Source organism: Prinia subflava, chromosome 1 (assembly GCF_021018805.1).
Source record: "Prinia subflava isolate CZ2003 ecotype Zambia chromosome 1, Cam_Psub_1.2, whole genome shotgun sequence".
Taxonomy (NCBI): domain Eukaryota; kingdom Metazoa; phylum Chordata; class Aves; order Passeriformes; family Cisticolidae; genus Prinia; species Prinia subflava.
In genome coordinates this window covers 35,598,407-35,618,728 of record NC_086247.1, presented here as the reverse complement: position 1 = coordinate 35,618,728, position 20,322 = coordinate 35,598,407, and the positions used below count along the sequence as shown (strand labels likewise).

Genomic DNA, 20,322 nt, shown 5'->3' with positions numbered 1-20,322 from the left:
TTAAAGATGAGTTTGTACCACAATGGCTTTAGGTTGCTAGAGAATGGCATGACAACAAGTTTCCAGCCTCCATCCCATGTACCAATGAAGACAGTAAGTGCTCTGCTTCTGGCTGTATGTTGGTTTCAGATTAAATTTTAGGTACCAGAATGCAGGTATCTGAATTGCTTGATCTCCCCATACCCAAATCAATACGGCCAGTGGAGCTCAAACTGATTTATTTTACCTGAAATAAACAAGCAGGGCTCAATTCAGCTGCCTCAAGATAGGGGTCTATCTAGTACTGTGAGATGCTCCATGGTGTTTGTTCCACATTCACACATAGCTGGTAGGTCTGACACTGCCGTGGATGGAGAGTTACATCCTTCTGGGCCCACAGCTGGGGGCCTCACAAGACAGATATCTCTGTTTAGGAGAATGAATGGTGCCCTTTATGTCTTCGTTACAAGTATGTTCCACAAAACCATTAACAGTATCTCAGGAGAGGTGATGAGGGGAGAACAAAAACAGGACAAATAAACTAGGACTGGTCTCATTGCCCATTTGGACGTGCTGGAAGCTCAAAGGGTTCAACACTCTGAGGTAAAAACATCACCACACTCAAATACAGAGTCTGTGCATGTATCCCACCAAGCCCCGGGCAGGGATTATGCTGAAAAGTGGATATCACATATAGACTGCATGGAGCAGCAGAGCACTCACTCCCACTTATGTGGCAGCATTGATTTTATCCTTTAATAAATCAAACACTCTGCCCTGTTTTTTGGCAGTAAACAATGTCAATGCCCATTTTTGGAAAAGTTACTGCAACTGTGGTAACCATTTTTAACTCTCCTTTAGTACATGCCATAACATGGTGATTCTCTGAAAGGCAAATTATCCAGTCTGATCAGAAAGTGCATCTCAGTTCAGCTGGGCATGGGAAGTCTTGAAGTTAAACTCACTTTTTCTATAGTGGCATCATAAATCAAACCAATCAACTTCAGTGAAATTTCTCATGGAATTAAAGAAACAATAAATTTTACTGCTAAATCTATTTAAAAGAGGCTAAAAAACCCTGTACTTTTTTCTTTGAAATTATGCCAAGTATTTATTGTACTACTGTCACTATTGGTAACTACTGTTATTACGCAGCATTTTTCATCAGTATTTTATGTTTGTGTATTCAATGCAGGAGAGAAAATAGCTATAAAATAGTGGCAGAGGTAGATATTCACCAGTTAAAAACAAAGTCTGGTGGTAACAGAAAGCTTTTGACCTGAAATCTTTCATATTCTGGAGGTGTTTTGATATTTATCTTTCGTATTTATTTCATGCATGAACTCTGTTAATTTAGCTGTGTTACTATAATTAAACTTTTTTTTTTAATTCACTCGGTGCTGGAATTAGAAAGTTGACATGTTTAAGAAGAAAGCCTTTGCTTCAAGGTGAAGGCAGGTAACACATTCCTCTTTTGGTACTGATTATCCCTATACATATTGAGGACTGAACATGCAGTAATTGTCAGCAGTGAGTACTAAATATCAAATTTGTTCCATAAATTTATACACAAAAGTTTCCATGCCTTTAGAAATATCACCCACTTTCCCAAATACATAGGAACTGAAAGGGCATAGATTTGTCCTAATTAAGCAAGAGAAAGCTACCAGAGAGCCACCCTAAATGGGGAAAACAGAAACAGCTTCCATTTGCTGGTGGCCAGCTCTGTTCTAAGGACTGATGCCACTCAGTTACACGAGAGCCACAGCAGCCACTCAGAAACCACTTTCACCAGTTTGGAATTAAACAAAGGACAGCTGAGGATATAAAATAAATGAAATATAAAATGAAATAAAATGAAAATATAAAATGAAACTTAAACAAATAATACTGAGGGAAAGGTATTTTCTGAGATGACTGGGATACAGGACTTGGAAGAAACTAAAGAATTGGATGAACATGCCAGGACAAAGCTTTCTATAGAATGTCCTAATAACCAGAAGTAGATTCCCTTTTTTAAATCTCATTTGCAATAAAGTAAGGTAGTTTTTCTCTCAGTATGAATGGGTTCATACTTGTTGGCTTCTACCTGGAAAGTTAGAAAGACACTTTTCAAGACAAACAAGTTTCTGATTAAAAACCATTCAGAAATGGAAATTTTGTATGACAAATTGCTGCATAAAACTTGACACGACATCCATAAAGTCCAATGGAACCTCATTTCCAAACATTTAAAAAAAGGATTAAAACTCAAGAATAGTCTGCTTTAAAAAAAAAATCATTGTACTAATTTTTGCTGAAATAAATACACTCTTCATACAAATCAAGAGTTGAATAATATGTCTATTTCCTCCTAATTTAGCCATTAGGAAGAAATTCTCTTACTGGGAGGGCAGTGAGGCATGGGAACAGGTTGCCCAGAAAAGCCGTGGCTGCCCCATCCCTGGAAATATTCAAGGCCAGGTTGGATGGGGCTCTGAGCAACCTGGTCTAGTGGAAGGTGTCCCTGCCTATGGTGGGGGCTGGAACCAGATTATCTTTAAAGTTCCTTTCAACCCAAACCTTCTATGATTCTGTGAACCAATATTTTACATTAAAAAACTAAACCAGCTAAACCAGAAATTCTTAATCTATCTGGAACTAAGCAATGTATTCCAATAGTCACAAGCAGTTCTGGAATCAGCTGCCAATGCCAGCAGTTTACACAATAAAAAAAATTATTCCTATGGGAAGGAGGATATTAGTGAAGTACTTTAGGGACCGGCTTCAAGGTTAGTTAGGTTTAAAATTCCCACCAACAAAATACTAAATATAAATGTGAACATGAAGTCAACTCACTGGCAACAAAAAGAAGGACCAGAAATCACAAAGATGAAATGTGGGACATCAGTAATGGAAGATCTGTTACCCTTAGCTGAGAGGTCATGCAGTTCAGCATAGGAACAAGAACTGTGGGTGCTGTGCTTCCACAACTGAAAACACAGAGGAGGCCAAGACTAAAAGCTATCAATTTTTTCTAGTAATGAGACAATAGTACCATCAATCCACACACTGACAACAGAAATATTGTATCACCTCCCAAAAAATCTCTGATGAGGCCTCACCTAGAATTTCAAAGAAAATTTAGTGGACAGTAAGATAAATAAATAAATAAATTTATATGCTATAGGAGTGAGACCAGTTTATTTGGACTGGAACTTATACTTACTTGTCATAATAAAACTGCAGTTTCCTTAAAAGACACTGGGAAGAACTGGAAAGTAAAAACAGCAGATATATTTAAGCTAGTATAAAAGTGTAGGCAAAAAAATATTGGGTGTTACTGATTAGCCTATTTGGGGTTGAGACGGGAAGTCCAATTTTATGGGTTTCATTAGCTTATTCCATCTTTTGTCTTTCTGTTCTCCCAACCACAAGAATGATGCTTAGAAACACAAGTCAAGAAAACAGTTTGTGTCCTTATTAAGATGAAATTCCTATCCAAACAGTTCACTTTGCAAGTTGAATCATCTGGAGAAAGATATAAACCAACAAACCCAATCTTCTCCATTTTCCAAAATTTGTAGCAAAATGACAGCTTGCCCCAGGAAGAGTGGAAAACAAGTCTCTGTAAGAGAAGTCCTTCCACGTCACAAATTAGGTTTGATAAATCAGATGCCTTGTCATACAAGTTTTGAATTCATGTGCCAAATTGGGGGTAGCAGGCAGGTCTGCCTTCCCACCGTGGTGAAAACCTGTCTCTGCCTGAAGTCCACGGGCAATGTGAGAATTCTTAGCCATCTGACAGCTAAAAACGTGACCCACCTTCAAAAAAGAAGCATATGGCTTCCAGCACCCAATTCTGACAACATTTTGTCCTTATTCCAATTTTGTGCCAAATTCTCTAACTCTACTACATTTTTGCCTAACATATTATTCACCTTGTGAAAGGATGTTAATCAGTATCATTGTCAAAATGTTTCTCTGGGAAGAAAAATTTCCACCAGGAAAAGGAGACTGCTTAAAAATCATTTTAAGGGATATAAAACAGGTCCTAAACCAACCAAACAAACAAACAAAAAGGAAAGAAAAAATGTGGATTCAGATTTTATACTAATGCAAAATATGATCTGAAAAGAAACAAAGTCAAAGAAGCTTTGTGCCCATCCCAAAAAAATATTATTTATATCAGATTCTTTCCCTGTCTCTTATAGCATGCAGAGAATCTGAGTCTTCACTTGATCTAAAGAAGAAATTATCTTTTTTTTTTCCCTAATAAACCCCAGCCAAATAATACACAGCCACACAGTACGAATAGTTCTGTGTTATTGTTGTTTGCATCTCTTTTACAACCCATGTTCACACTTGACTGTAATGCATGGTAGACATGTGGGCATTGGGTTGACCAAAGTAGAATCCAATCCAACCTGAGACCATGGGTGAATGATTCCCTTCAGTAACTGCAGCACAAAATCACAACCCTACAACTTTACCCAAGTGCATCTCCACAGTTTTTCTGTTGAAAACTGGTAATAAAAAGCTAAAGTGCAATACACTAGTGACATAGTATTTTTCCAAGGCTCTGATTTCTGTCTATCTATGTATTTATACTGCTCTTGATCAGAAGGACTATAACCAAAACTGATATTCTGCAGCACCTATTTGCGTAAATCCATCTGAAGTAAAGCAGATCACAGAATTGCACTTGGTAAAATCTCTGTATTTAAATGAACTGTAATTTCATTACAACAATATTTGGCAAAACCAAATACCATTGGAAGTAGGCACTGGAATTAATCACTCAAAGCATGTAACAAAAGGATTGCAAATAGAACCCATGTCCAGAAAATTGTGTGAGAGCAAACAAAAGATTAAAAGCAGAAGGAAACTGCTACTGCTTGAGGGAAGCTGGTGCTCTTTCAGCTCTTTCAGCAAAGGAATGGGCCTTATCAGTACTTTGTGCAGCACACTGCACACAGCTAAAAGGCATCCTTGAGCAGATGACTTCAGACTCTACAACACAGGATGAGGCAAACACAGCCCTGAGTCTGACACAAAGTGAAACTTTGAGCAGACTTTGAGAGATGTGACAAAGAAGTCCCTGAGAGTAAACAAAGATTTCCAGGATTCCTCCACTCCACCCTTTCCAGGAGGTGCAAATAGCAGGTGTCTTGGCTCCTCACCATCCCTGAACTTCGCTGGTGGTGCAGCATTCCCTCTGTCTCTCTCTTGCTCAGAGGTTTGGTCCTCTGGCAACCAGCAAGTAGGTGTCTGATACATTTTTTTAAACTTCATGGCAAGGATTGCACTTCGTTAATACTGCCAGACATATATGATAGCTGTCAAGCTGGTGAGTTATTTTAACACTTGGAGAACTGGCTCTGAAACAGTCAGGTAGCAAAATGCTAATGAAAAAGATAAGCAAGTGAGTCAAATCAAGTATGCTGCACTGTCTGTCTTAATGCTGCTTGGACGTCTGGAAAGAAAAACAAGTCTTTCTACTGGCCAAATTCATTTTTATAACACCCAAGTGCCTTCCTATCATTCACTAACTCACCTCACGCACAGGTCTCTCCCCTGGAGGTAATTGCAGGTGCAGTATTTTTTAAGTACTCGAGCTTTTATTTCTTCTACTCACCTCCAATTTCTCTCTGTGGAATTTTCCAACAGCCATGGACCTACATGCACTTAGAAGGGTAAAAGTTTCTGAAAAATATTAATCTTCAATACTTAGTAGAAGGAAATGCTTAGAATTGTTGTGCCAAGAAAAGAACCAGTAATGCAGAATTTTGTCCTCACACAGGATAAAGCTCATCTACTTTACCATAGTTTTTTTCTCCAAACAACCACATGATTGAAGCCTTAATTTCCGAAAAAAAAAAAAGAAAAAAGAAAAACAAACCAAACCAAACAAAAAAAACCCCAACCCCCAAACTATAAAAGTGGGCCAAATCTAGTGCAATAACAGCAATAACCATCTTATTCAAGAAAATCAAGTATTTTTTTTTTCTTTATATTAGAGTTACTAGTCAATTGATAATTCAAAGTGCTGCAGCAGCCGGACATTTATATATCACATGGAGTGTTCAAAAACTATGAATTCAAACAAGAAGGAAGCCCAGGAAGGAAGCACTCACAGATACTGCTAAGAAAATTACTTCCAAATAAGTTAATGATGGTGCAAGGGCAAAAGGACAATGTTTTTTTACTCATGTTTTTCACTTTTTACACGGAGGCTGACAGTGGTTTAGTAATAGTTTAAGTTAGGCTGGGGTGTCCCTTCATTAAATTATGCAAACGGCCTGAATAGAGAGTACATTTGAAAAGCTACTCTGAGCTGTGAAAAGAAACATGTTGCAGCTGGTGCAGGTGATCATCTTTTCATCCAGGCTGCCATCCTCTTCTTGTTTGCTTCCCTCCTACATGCACATATACATCACTGGTAATTTTAAAAAGACATATCCCTGAATGTATTCCCTCTGCAGATTCTTTACTACCTCATAATTTCCATCCATGAATCACAAAGAGAAAGGAAAAAAAGATTCTTAGACAAAGAAATTAATATTAAGCTTTATGTGACTGTGATATGATTCTTAAAGACAGAAATCCCCTAACCTGTGATTGTTGACAATTACATTTTCTAAAGCATAATCACAACTTAATTGTAAGTTTAGATTTTGTAATAACACAAATAAACAAAAAAGATGTATCTATGTATTGTAATTGGCTGATCATACAAATACTTATTAAATATAAACACATATGCTTTTGTAGATTTGTTAGAAAGATTCGTTAATTGCTTAATGAAAGATGTCTTTCAGATACTAATTCCTTCATTTAGTTCGACAGATTAAATTTTATATGAGGAGATATTAGCATGCATGCAATGAAGTGACAAGGACAACTAAAAAGCTTAAAATGTTAATGGATGAAGTGCAGCTTTCCCAGTTACTCCAAACTAAAAGCTATAATCTTCATTACATGCACTAAAGATCATATTTTCCTCTGCTTTCTGCAGAGATAAGACAGCTATATTTAACAGGGAAACGAACACCACAATATGTTTCGATTCAGCTGCTAAATTTTCATCATCATAAATAAATTATGAAAACTTGAAACAGTGCATGAATGATTCCGCATAGAAAACAACAACAAAAATGCAATTAATTTTTATAGAAGAGAAAAGTGATAGCTGACATCCAAGCAATCCAATTGCTTCTATATTTCTTCACAGTAGCTTTAGGTAATTATCTCCTCGATAATCTCTCTTTGCAATGTGCTTTCAGAAAACAAATAAACAAACAAACAATTGGCTTTAGTTACTAAGGCACTACAGGGTTAATGTCAACCATTACTGTAAAAAGCAAATTACTAGCAATACCAACAGTCCAGATCCTTCCTTTTTGCTGTAGACTGAAGTTCAATCTGGCATCATCTTTTCTCTGTCCCCAGTAGGGTGCAGGGAGCCCTCTAGCTTCCATGTGGGATTCCTACTGTGGTACATATTGGCCAGCATACAGCTGCTCTAAACAACTATTTGCATCTACAATGCGGTCATCCCACCACCTTCTTTTCAGATCAATATGATTGGGACAAACAATAGTTTGATTTTGATTGCTCTATAGTACGCTTGGGTAGAGCTGCTGAATGCAAGCGCATCGCTCAGAGACAATGGGCTGGTTCATCATCCAAAGCGTCCCTTTTCAAACAGCTGCCTCTGCCACACTCACCCTGACAAACGTCCAGAAAAACAGATGGTTTCAGCATTCATGGGCAGTTTAGTGAAAGCCCTAGAGTCAACTATTCAAGACATTTTATCATCTAGCTGATAATAGAGCATTGCTTGGAGATAAAAATTAAAAATACATTTAAAAACTCTATTAATTCGCACCCACGTGCAGCCCCCCTTGCACACAGACAAAACAGCTTCCCTGTGCCCTGCAACACTGCAAAGTGCAAGCACCAAAGGAAGCTTCATTCTTAATTCCTTCTGTGGAATAGCGGCACCACTATGAAAAATGGCAATCAGCGGGTAATCTCACCAACCACATATACTGCAATACCCACAAACAAAAGCAGTGAATTAGTAATTGAATGGGAAGTTTAACTTTGAGCTGCCTGAGGTTTGCTGTGTATTAAACCAGGTCCTGCCTTTTTAGTTTTTTTGTTTTGTTTTTTTTTTTTTTCTGCTTGTGTGTATCTAAGAAACAGAGATTTTTTTTGCTTGGTTTTTTTCAGGCTAAACCACAAATGCTTTTGAGGCATTGTATTGAGAAAGGCACAGGATGCACTATGATATAAATTCTGCTTATACCTATGGACAATCACATCATTTCCAACCACATCACTGGTATTAAGCAGTGCTATTAAAAAGCTGAGGGTCTGTGCTCCCTTGAACATGGCTGTGCCACACTTGTCTGGAGGGACATGAAGGACAATGGCTCATCAGCTCCACCAGCCACCAAGCCTGACCTAGAGATGAGAAATGGGAAGTATTACCGTTCTGGGATGTCTGGGCAGTTATCTTTCACAGGATGCATTACTCCAATTTGCTCCACAAATCCCCACAACTTTGGGGAAACTTAAACTCCTTTAGGTCACACTGAAAAGTCTAAATCTTCTTGAGGGTAGATAGGAGGATTTGACTCCTGTGAAAAAGATCATGTTATATTTATTACTCCTCACTTAACATTTTAAAAATTATTATTAATCTATTAATATTTTGTTGGACCCCATGATCTTTCCACAGCAAAGATAAATGCCATACTTGGCACTGCATTAGTCCAAGGAGCCAAGCTGCACAGTCATGCTCACACCAACTCTGCTTTTCAGCAGGGCATGTGGGACTGAATCTTGCAAATGCTGGGAACTTTCTGGCAGCTGTATGCAAGTATGTGTCACACAGTTCTAAAGAAAAGCAAAGAAACAAAAAGAAAGGGTCAGCAATCATCTTTGCCAATACCTCAATGTCTAAAGGATACAACTCAGCTGATGTGCTTTTAGAGTTGAAAAATAGTAATAACAGAAAGAAAGAGAAATCTGACGATATACTGTGAATGTGGATTTATTTTCTTCTTAAAATTTTGTCTTCTAAAAACATTGTGCTTAATCTATTGCTTTCAGTTCAGGGAAATGATATTCTGAATCCCATGAGAAATCTCCAGCGATGAAAACTTTACTGAAGGAAATCCCTGAATGGTGAGAGATGGTACCAACTTGCTAAAATGAAGATATTTTAGTCCATGTAGCCATACACAAATATAGTCATCATGTATGAGGTCGCTTTTCCCTACACTAGTAATGATGTCAGTTTTGAACATGGGCTTGTATTTTCCCAATAAACTCTTCCTTACTGCTGAACTTGCACAAAGAGACCCTCTGAAGACACTTCTAGTGTCTGCTTCCTCTTCCAGAACTTCTCCCATACCTCTGCTATAACATCAGCTAAGTGTTACCAAGGTGAGCATGTTATTCAGATTGATGCTATTACAGTTAGAACTACAAAAACAGAACTCTCAGACACCTCAGGAGATAGTTTAAGTCTTCTGCTGCATAAAAAGGGGAAAGGGGCAAAAATATTCTACACAAAATTAACTCCTTGAACCTTTCATTTTAAATCATACTTCTAAAATTCTTGATTTCCTCATGATTTCTTTTGGAAACTCTCCAATTTATCTACATCTATCTTTATATGCAGTCCCCAAAACTGGATTCAATACTCCAGCTGAGGCCTCACCAGCACCATATGGTGCAAAATAATTACTTCCCATGTCTTACACATGACACTCCTGTTAAAGAATCCCGAAAAAAGAGGTGCTTTATTTGCAATAGCATGTCCTTTGTGAGTTGTACTTCACTCGTGATCTCCTAAAGCCTCAGAAAATTTCTGCTTTCCAATCACTTCTACCTTTTGTCATTATGCATTTACTGTATTGTGGGCAGTATTTTGCTCTCCATTACCAAAAATTCACCTGATCAATTTTTAGATAGATGCTTCTGAGATAATTTATTTCTCCAAAGCGCTGCAAACCTCCCCACCTGCCCCCGCCCGACTCTGTGAAAAGAAGAAAGTGTATTTTCTCATTAGGATTCTGAATGATGGATTAGATGGACCAGAGAGCAGAACTTTCTCTGGAAGAGCCTGTTCAGCAAAGCCAGGTGAGGGGCACCCAGCTGGGAAGGGCACCACCAATAACTTCTCTTCAAGAACACTTTTCAACTGCTTTGTAGCCACTTATAGTGATTTCATCTAGGCCATATTTTTCAAGCTTGCTTATAAGAATGTCATGTTGGACAGTGTCAAAAGCCTCACTTAAGTCAAGATACATCACATCTCCTAGTTCTCTGCTATCCACTAGGCCAGTTACTCTGTCAAAGAAGGAAATGAGATTAGTTTGACACAATTTGTTCTTGACAAATTCAGGCTGGCTGTTTTTTATCACCTGATTATTGTCTAGGTGCTTATGAATCATCCTAACATTTCTCTGGGTGAACAAACCAGGGCTAAACTGGACTTGGCAACTGGAAGAAGGAGTATCCAGGGAATTAATGACAAGCCTGACTTTCTTCAGCCCTGCCATGCTGCTTCTGTTTACATTAAACATGGCTTACGGCTTAAGATCTAACCTAAGCTTCTACAGTAGGACCCTCTTGCAGTTAAACACTAATTACACTGCATTGCTACAGTGCAAGAACCATTTAGATCTAGAAGAATAATTGAATCTAATTCCTGTCTGAGAAGCTGTAGGGCTGAAATCCTATTCCCACTTTCTCCAATATGCCAGGACTTGGTTTTGCATCTTGGGATGAATTACCTCAGACTTCTGCTGCTCAGACTTTCAGGGCTGGCTTTACATCTCTTAGTGACACATTAATGCAATATGTAGACAAATACTTAGTTTTCTAGCACATTTAAAATGTTACCCACTCAGTCACATTAAAGGAAGTCTTCATATTGCTTGTAAAAGCCTTTGAACCAGGCTTCAAACAGCCTCTGAACAAGCCTTCAGAACACAAAATTTATCATCTTTCTTTGTTTTCATAGCCTCTTTCCCAGAAAGGTCTTGACCTTGTTTGAGATTTTGAGTGTACTGCAATAACAGTAATAAATATTATGAGAAAGTCTTAAATCCCACCTCAGTTTAAAGAATGAGAGTATGTTCTGAAATCAGGAGATATCTAGCCAGAAAAAGAAAAAAAAAAAAAGGGATTGGGGGGAGCCACAATCTGGGAGTATTCTGTTGCCAAAAAAAACCCAACAAACAAACAAACAAACAAACCAAAGAAAAAATCACAAAACAAAACCCAAACAAGAAAGCCCTTTCCCTCTCTGTTTTACTTCCAGTTTAATGTTTACTTGGTCATTTTTCCCAATTTTTTGTATTTTCCTAATATTCAAGTGAGCTCTTTCTCATGTACAGATTTTTGTGCAACAGATAAACAAGAAATTCTTTTCTCCCTCCTTTCATTACTTCTTTTCAGCCTTCCTCTTACTTTTTTTTCCTATTTACTCCTCTCAATTTCCAACACATCCATCCTCCCCCAACTCTCCTCTCATCCCATCACACCTTTTTTTTTTTTTTTTTCTGTCTTACTGTATAGGAACTATTTCTCAGTTCCCTTCCCTAAGTCTTTTTAACCATACAGGTTTTTGTACAGGTATTAAACTAAGCATTGCACATCATTTTGCAGCCATGTCTGGGTTACCTCAGTTCAGCTTCTCACACTGCTGTTTCCATTCCTGCCTGCTACAGCAGGTCTCACCCTTGGCAGGGCAGAGCTTGCAGGGCACCAAAGAGGAGTAAGGCAGGCAGGGCTGTGGAAATAGCCATGTGTAGTCGTCTCACGTTCGCCAGTTTCTGTTTCCCAAATTAGGTGTAGTGGTTTGAATGTCTCTTAGAATTATTTACTCCTTTTCTACTGGTTTAACCAGATATCAATATTCAACCCTAGTCACTGATTGGGTTTTACTGTAACTTCCTTGGAAAAATCACTTGCTGGCAGAGCCACCACACGGTGCCAGCGCCTCTGAAGACACGCAGGTGCAGACGGAGAAGACCATGCACGAGAACACACCAGAAGCCTCCACAGCTTCACCAGAAGCCCCCACAGCCCGAAGGACAGCTCACGCTTGACTCTGGTCATGGCTGTTCCTCAGCCTTATTGACACAAGTGATTTTGCAGCTGCTGGAGACTACAGGTGGTCCAAACACCGTTTCAAAGGAGGATATGGTAGACAGCTCACATATGCTACATGGCAGGCTACATGTACCAGGGCCCCCAGTCATAAAAAAAACCCAGATAAGCTAAAACAGCACTTCTGGGTTTTTTAAACAAAAAACATTCAGTAAGACCTTGTTCCATTACTCCTTGATGAAAATCTTTGACCTTCTGTAGAGCAGTCCATTCCTGTTCTTCTCTGTTTCCTCTAGGGTCATCTGTTTGTCTTGTTTTCATGATGCAGTTTCTTGCAGGAGAAAGTATTTTGGACTTTTAATATGCTCAGCACTAATGTAATAATAAATAGGTTTGCATTTACAGGCAACACTAATAAAAAAAAGTTAGATTCTCTAATGTCTGTTTACTTTGTGAACAAAGAATTAATGTAAAAAATTCACTTAAGAATTTGTGTATAAAAGTATAATTTTGTTAAAGTCTGTCCTGGTGTTAAACTGCATAAATGGATTTTCCACTGCTTTATGACAGCCTTGCAGTCCAACACAGGATATAAAAGTCATTAAAGAGGAGAAATATAAGAACTACAGAAACTATATAATATACAGAACTACAGAAACTGGCAAGGTAACATAGAAATAGAAACATTTCCTGAAACTACTAGCTCTATTTTTTTTGAAATTACTAGGTTTCAAGTTGACATTGTCAGTGCAAGTAATCTTGAAATTTACACTAGAGTAGTTTCACTATCTCAAGTCAAAGACAAAACAAACAAAGGAAAAGGTCATTTTTGAAAGCTTATGCATTAAAATTTTGAAACTTATTTGCTGGCTCGATGAAGGTTATTTCATTATAGACAGAAAAAACATTTTTAAATTAAGACCCATATGGTTTCAAATATTTTGCTGCAGTGTCATCACTGTTACAGAACAATACACAATGAAATATTAGATTTTCTATTCAGTCTGAGTGATGTGAAATCCAGTCACCTAAAAGCATAAAGCAGAAGGTTCAGATTTTTTACTTAGTATTTCATAGGAAACATAGCACTAGATCATTTAGGAGGTAAGCATACGATTAGAATAAAGTATATCCTGTACATTTTGTATATGGTATAGGCCGCATATGGACACTTCTCCCATCTGCCTAGATGACTTGAGCGAAAACACAAGTAGATAAAATTGAAGTTAATTTAGTAACATGTACCCACATGATAGCAAGTCCAATTTTGATTGAAATCATTTGAGGGTTCTAACATTTGCATCTCTTCAATCAGCTTTCATTTCTTACAGAGATTCATCATCTCAGTATCTAGCTGGATTGCACAAAAATATGGACCTCCATTAATTTCTAGAACGAAAAATTGAAACTAATCCCAGAGACCATCTGGAAGGCATGAGTAGCATAAAAATTCAGCTCCTTGCCTGTAAGGCCACAGCTTTTCTACAAAAAGAACAAAAAGTAATCCCACAAACTTGGTTTCCTTTTCAGTTGCAGGTGTGATTCAAGGACCTCAGCATCCCAGTCACTCATGTCTTGCTCGTAAGGAAGGCAACGCGGCACCCAAACTCAGAATTCCAAGGCCTATGAAGCTGCAGCTGGTAGCCAACATCTTTCAGAGTATTCACTTCTTCTAGCTGGAATAGTTCTGAAATCTAACAAAGACTTTCTATTGATGGATACAGAGAGGACAAAGTGAATGCAAACCACATATTTTGGGACAAATCTTCAAACTATTTTTGATCCTAATTAAAGGTGTCTATGTGAACATCAACCTTGCCAGAAAAAAAAAGAACTGTCAAGTCACAGAAAGAAATGGTAGATGACATGACCCTTGTCTCATGTTACTGCTTCTTAATGTGTAGCTTCACTGTAGCAAGTTTGATTATAAATATAAATAAGAGTTCATATATGAGTATGCACACCTACACACAGGCAAAAAAAAAAAATGCTAGTCTTTTACAAAATTAACATGTATTTTTTTATCATTCATTCTCTTTAAGACTAAATCTCATTACAAGGTTTTATAACTGGTATATCATAACAATATTAGAGATGTGTTTATATTAATGTGTTTCCAGAAAATATCCTGTCTACATTTTGTTTCAGGGCTAAAATGTACCTGGGGGAAAATGAGCTCATTCAGAATAAATGCTTCTTTAAATCCACTTTAATTTTTTCTGCTGAGCTAATCAGATATGACACTGATTTTACCCTGTACTCAGAACCTGTTAGGTATTCTGTCCAGCTGAAATACAAACACTGTTTCAATTACAGAGGAAGGCAGGTAGAAATTAAAAGAGGCATTGCTCCTTTAGGTTTAAAGTCACTTGGCTAGTCAGATCTTCAAGAAGAATCTCTGTTACTGAGATGAAGATTTAAACAATCGTGACTTTCAAGAGTGTGTTTCCACACCATTAGTGATATAGTAGTTCACATCAGAAAGAACTACTGCATTTTACAGAATTCAGCAGAGAAATGATTCTTATCTAGTACTTGGTAGAGGCAATATTTCAGGTTTTTTATGCCATGGTTTTTACAATCTAAACACAGAAATTAAATGCCTGTAGTCATAACTCATATCCTCCAATTGCTTTAAAATGGACATTTAGCTCCTCAAAGGGGTTGACAATGTCTTTTTAAATTACTACTGCTGATTTATATCACAATGATCTGACAAAGTAGACTTACACTCCTCAAATCTGAAGATAGAACAAATATTATTTGCACATAGTAGCGGGCAAAGGTTCTTCAGAAATAAAATATGCCTGCCCTCTACTGACCATCTAAGAAACTCTTTTTTTTTTTAACAATATTTGCACCAGTAAAATTTTAAATGAAATTTTAAATTTCTTTCCTCATTTACTGTCACCTGACATCCTGTCTCAAAATTAGATTTCCAATCTCCATGTACTTGTTGCATCCCTCCAGAAAGCTTAAAGCCTGTTGGTTTATGATACATGTTACATGTATCCAAGTATTTATTTGTTTTAATTCACTGGTCCCTTGAGAAAGTGAACAAGAAAGAACGGAGTAAACCAGAGTTTAAAATCTGAGTGTCTTCCCAGAATTGCTAATGTAAAAGACTTCTTTTTTGCAGCAGCAGCTGTTACAAATCAAGAAGCAATTGTACTTGGGACATTTACACAAAATGAGTTTTATCCTCAAGGGAGCTTAGAAAAACACAAAAGTGTTTGCAAAATTCAGTGGATACCAAATTTCCAGGATAATTTTAGTTCAGTTTGAAATGCTGTGCACATGTGCTATCAGAATGAACAGTTTTTAAGAGGAGCAAGAAAAACAAATTCCTGGCTAAATACATGTGGGCAGTCCTGGCAGAGACACACCAGGACACATCTGGATTAGCCATCTCCTTTTGAGTTGCAATTTGTCTAATTTGTTTTAGACTTAAAACGAGATGAACCATGCTTTAGAAGTGCTCCCCTCCCCTAACGCGGTCAGATGAACCTTGAGGAAGGTTCTCTGTATTATTTACAATAAGCACCAGCAAACAAGGAGGAATAGCCCACAAGGAGGAATAAAAGGAGCAAAGCAAATGCTCCTCTGCTGGCAAGTCCAAGGACACAAACTGCTTCAAAGTGCAAGAAGGAGGAGTTCAGTCCAGAGCAGATTTTACCCTTGGACTCTGGGGATGAATGGCACTCCAGACAATGAAGTTACCATCATTTCTTTCTGGCTAGGTGAGACCACTACTGACCCTGGCATAAGCCAGTGCTATCTGCTGCTGTTTTCAGAAGCTTTCAGAACTTGTCTGTGTACAGTCAACATGAACAAACTAGGCTATGAACTCTAAACAGACCAGTTATTCCTGTTTAGTTCTCCATGTGGGCACTCAAGGATAGGAAAGCATCCAGAGCACAAGCTACCCACCTGACCTCACAAACAGCACCTCAGCGTCAGGCTGTCCAGTCTTGACACCGATTTTAGCAGTGATTTCAGTGAAAACTCACCCAGACCAGTTCATCAGTGCTACTAAGAGCCAAAGACTTAATACGAATAATTAAGCCATTGCTCTTGCCATTGAAAACCTACATTCACTAGGTACAGCCCTACACTAATGCAAGGCTTACTATGCTTTACTTTCTTCAATAATGCTGACTTCCTGTAGTCACCAGAAAGTGACTTTCCATCTTGGAAACATTCCAGTCCAAGTTTTCATCAGCCTTTGAAGCAAGTTGCCATCTTCAGAAACTGTAGAATAGCTACAGGCACAAAACTCTGAACCAGTATATAAATAGATTAGTGGAGAATCTGAAAAAAAAAATCCATTGAGTAAATAGTTTTCTTTTCCTATTTATATCCCTAGCTAACCTGTGAAGAAGAAAAGCAACAGATGGCATAGGTCTTAATAAGACATGAGGATAGCTAGCCCTTTTCCGAATGTCTCTTTCTCTATATAGCACACAAAGATATAGAGAATATGCACAGATATATGTATTTCTCCAATAATAATAATGAAGAGCTACATTTTTATGGAGATGCACACTAATGGTGCTTCTGCTGCTGCTGCTAGACAGCTGCCTAATGCTTTTGGTTTCCAAACATCAACTTCTTGAGGATGAACAAAAAAAGTATCCATGGAGTGCAGTATTTTAAAAATGGAATCACCTGCTCATGAGCGAAGTTTAAAGAACAAAAGCTTTCTTTCACAATCAACTCTCCACCTATCTGGCCATTTGAATATTCTTTCATCACAGCAGTTTATAGTGCCCTGTTTTGAAATCTTTGCTGGGAAGCTGAGGCTGTGCTCTGGAAGTCCACACAGCATAGGTGGCAATAGCAGCATCATACAGCCACTGGAAGTCAGTCTCTGTAGAAATGGAGGTGGAAAGAAGATACACTCACAATACTTCTATCATCTACTTAAAGATGAACTTTCAGTATAAAAATCATGACAGTAGGGACATTGTCAAATACGAACAACATGGATTATACTTATATTAATTAGCTCTGGTTTTTAAGATGAGACCAACAGTTCCTGATAGAATATGCTTCAAAGAATAAAAAAAAGTCACGTTGAACAAATAGTGATCACAGATAAAGCATATATGAACCTTCCCACACAAGCCCCAAAAGATTATTTATGCATGTAGAAGCAATAGGCAGTAATTAATCCTCCCAGTATTTACAGCAAGATCTCCTCTGGGAATTTTTTGTCACTCTTTCTTTAATAGCCACAAGCAAAAAAGGTTGGTATTTTCCCTTTCACAAAAATTAATCACAACCCTTTAAAAGACCTAACTACAGCAACACTGAAAAACCGAGTCCAGAGACATCTTCAATATCTATTTCTTCCCTACCAACTTTGCTATAGATACCATAACAGAGACAGATGCACAGTATCAAGAAAAGCACTCTGAGCGCTGCCGCTGCCAGACTATTGAGCCTCACAATGTACATAAAAAAGTGTTACCCCTGAGGCAAATAAACATAGCAAACACAGTCCTCCAAGAAATACTACACAGTATTGGAAGTTTTATGCTATATTTAAATCTTGTCCTCTCCTTTTAATAAGGAAATATTGATACTGAGAGAGAAAATTACTCTTCCTGATAATTTAAAACAGTCTGTTGATTTTCGCAGTAGGACTGTTAAGTGTCCTTTTGAAGTTCCTTAATCCACAGAGCCTTGCAGAGGCAGGACGTATCTTTGGAGATGGAGACTGAACTGAGCAGAAAGACAGCTGTCTTGCTGACACTGGAGAATTTTGCAGTCCCTTGTCTGGGAGATAAAGACCTCTTTCATCTTATCATGAAGACAGGAGCCCCTGGGGTCTGGCACAGTCAGGAAACATGGGGTTTTGCAAGTGGAGGTGTTAGGGAAAACTTAGGTACAGCAACAAGACAACATCTCCTAATGAGACAGACAATCAAAAAAGGAATGCTAACCTCTGCAATTTATTGTTAAACATTTCCCAGGGGAAAAAAAAAGTCATCTCTTTAAAAACATCTTTAGCACTTCCTTTTTACTTGCTTAACAGGACACAAAACTAATTGGTGCAATGCCCTGTCTTCAAAATCAAAAAAAAATCTATCATGGTAGCTTTCACTTAATCTTATACATTTTAGTTTTGATGTTCAACTTCTTCTTTTTCCTTCTTCATTTCAGCTTTCTGAAACCATCTGCTTTCTGTTAAGATGAATTCTTAAAATCCTCTGAGCTGCTCATATGAAGCGAGTAAAAGTTGGGTTTTCTAAAAGAGGCCGAGATTTGCAATGTAAACAACCTATATGCAGCTTATATCTTCATTCAGGTTTATAGCAAGTGGGTGGATGCATTGCATAACTACACTTCAGGAGAGGCAATCAGGTACTGAAATATGCATCTGCTTGTGTAGTGAACCAAGTGCACTAACCCATACAAACCTCTTTATTTTTGTGCTCATAACTGTGTTTCTCTACCTTCTAAAAATGTGATCTCTGATAAGAATGAGTATTCAAGGTTATAAGGGCCTACAAATCCCTTTCACCACTGCCTATTACTTCTGAGCTTTTCTGTCTCCAATGACTCTTCACCACTTATGAGACTGTAGAGACCCACTGAACATATTTTGTGTGGTTAGCTAAGGTTGGGAAGGTTTATTCACTGTTTCACAAACATTAAGAAATAATAATGCCACAGCAAACTGTGCCTGATTTGCTCTCTTTAGGTGCCTTATGTAGCAAACAATCCAGCTGCAGCCCAGAGGCAGCCTAGCTGAGCTTGCACAAGAGGGGCACCTGCCAAGACAGTCTACTGGCAGGTTGCTGCCCTAGAGCTGCACGGAGCATCGCACGGCCTCGTTAGCTCCCACTTGTCTAGACAGTGGTTCTCCTCCCATTGTGTTGGTCATTCTTGAGAATTAATTGAGATGGTCTGCAGGTTACAATAATAAGGCAGCAAACTAATAAATGTTAGGATGCAGAGCGCAGTGCCCATTATCTGACCCAATGTATGGGATTGCCATGGATTGGCAATGGATCAGACATGTCTCCTGGGGTATCTAACTGTGACTGCACGGCCGAGCCCCATGCTAGCCCAGAACCCATTCACTTCCTTTATCAGACTTTATCCTTTAAAGGATAAAGATTGAGATCTTTAAAGTCTCAATCCATGCCTCATTCCCATCATCAGTGGGTTATGGATAATAATGCTGTCTAGCCCCAAATAACTGTGATGACAAGATCATCGGAAAGGAGGTGAAGGATGATTGTATAACATTACTAAGTACTGCTTTATTCTTTTTTCAAGTAGATGGAGCATAGATCATGTTAGCACTTTAATCACATACATACATGTCTTTTGCTCTGATATACTGGCCTAGTTCAGCCTAAAGTTAGTGATAAAGAATATTTTTAGGTATCTGAACCCCACTAAGAAATCATTTAAGGTCTTTTGCTTTTAAATACAGACAGCTACTTCTGGTTTTCCTGAGAGGAGTGGGTCACATTTGCAACATGGTTTGCCCCTGATCACCTTGGCTTAGAAGACCTCAGCGATGGTATTCAGACACCACAGGCAAAGGACAAGTTCATACCCACAGCTGAACCACAGGCTAAGAAAGAATCTGGACCTCTGACCTTGGTTTGGAGAAGAAATAATACAAGAGGCTTGGCTTCATTTTCAAAATTTGAATTAGGAGCTTGCTCTTCAGCCCTGGTGAGGCCACAGTTGGAGTACTGTGTGCAGTTCTGGGATCCACAGTACAAGAGAGACATGGAGCTCCTGGAGCAGGCCCAGTGCCTGAGAGGGGACCTCCCTAATGTGCATAAGTATCTAAAGAGTAGGTGACAAGCAAAAGGACAAGAGGCAATGGGCAGAAACTGATGCACAGAAGCTCCACCGGAATATGAAGAACTTCTTTACTGCGCAGATGAACAATGGAACAGATTGCCCAGAAAGGCTGTGGGGTCTCCATCACTGGAGATACTCAAGAAACACCTGGACACAGTCCTGTGCCATGTGCTCTAGGGTGACCGCACTTGAGCACAGAGGTTGGACCAGATGACCCACTCTGGTCCCTTCCAACCTGGCCGATTCTGAGATTCTGCAGTTATATTGTCAAATGCAGACACGGAAAAGCCATGAGTTCTCTTTCACAAATGAGAGCACAACAAGTCTGACTCTAGGAAAAGAACAGTTGTAAGCAGCAGCTCTGAGCGAATAATGTCAACATGGTAAATACAGCTC

General features: G+C 38.4%; 1 protein-coding gene across 4 annotated transcripts in view; it reads right to left on the bottom strand.

The window, feature by feature from the left end:
- LOC134548458 (cytochrome P450 7B1) overlaps window positions 1-20,322 on the bottom strand; it is a 126,022-nt gene that overhangs the window by 79,969 nt on the left and 25,731 nt on the right. For 2 of the 4 annotated variants that reach the window (XM_063393308.1, XM_063393318.1), the window contains exon 2: window positions 3,188-3,232. The exons of the other annotated variants lie outside the window; for them this stretch is intronic. In XM_063393308.1, the coding sequence (XP_063249378.1) occupies window positions 3,188-3,232 (45 nt within the window). The remainder of the gene's footprint in view (window positions 1-3,187; window positions 3,233-20,322) is intronic. 4 annotated transcript variants of the gene reach the window in all.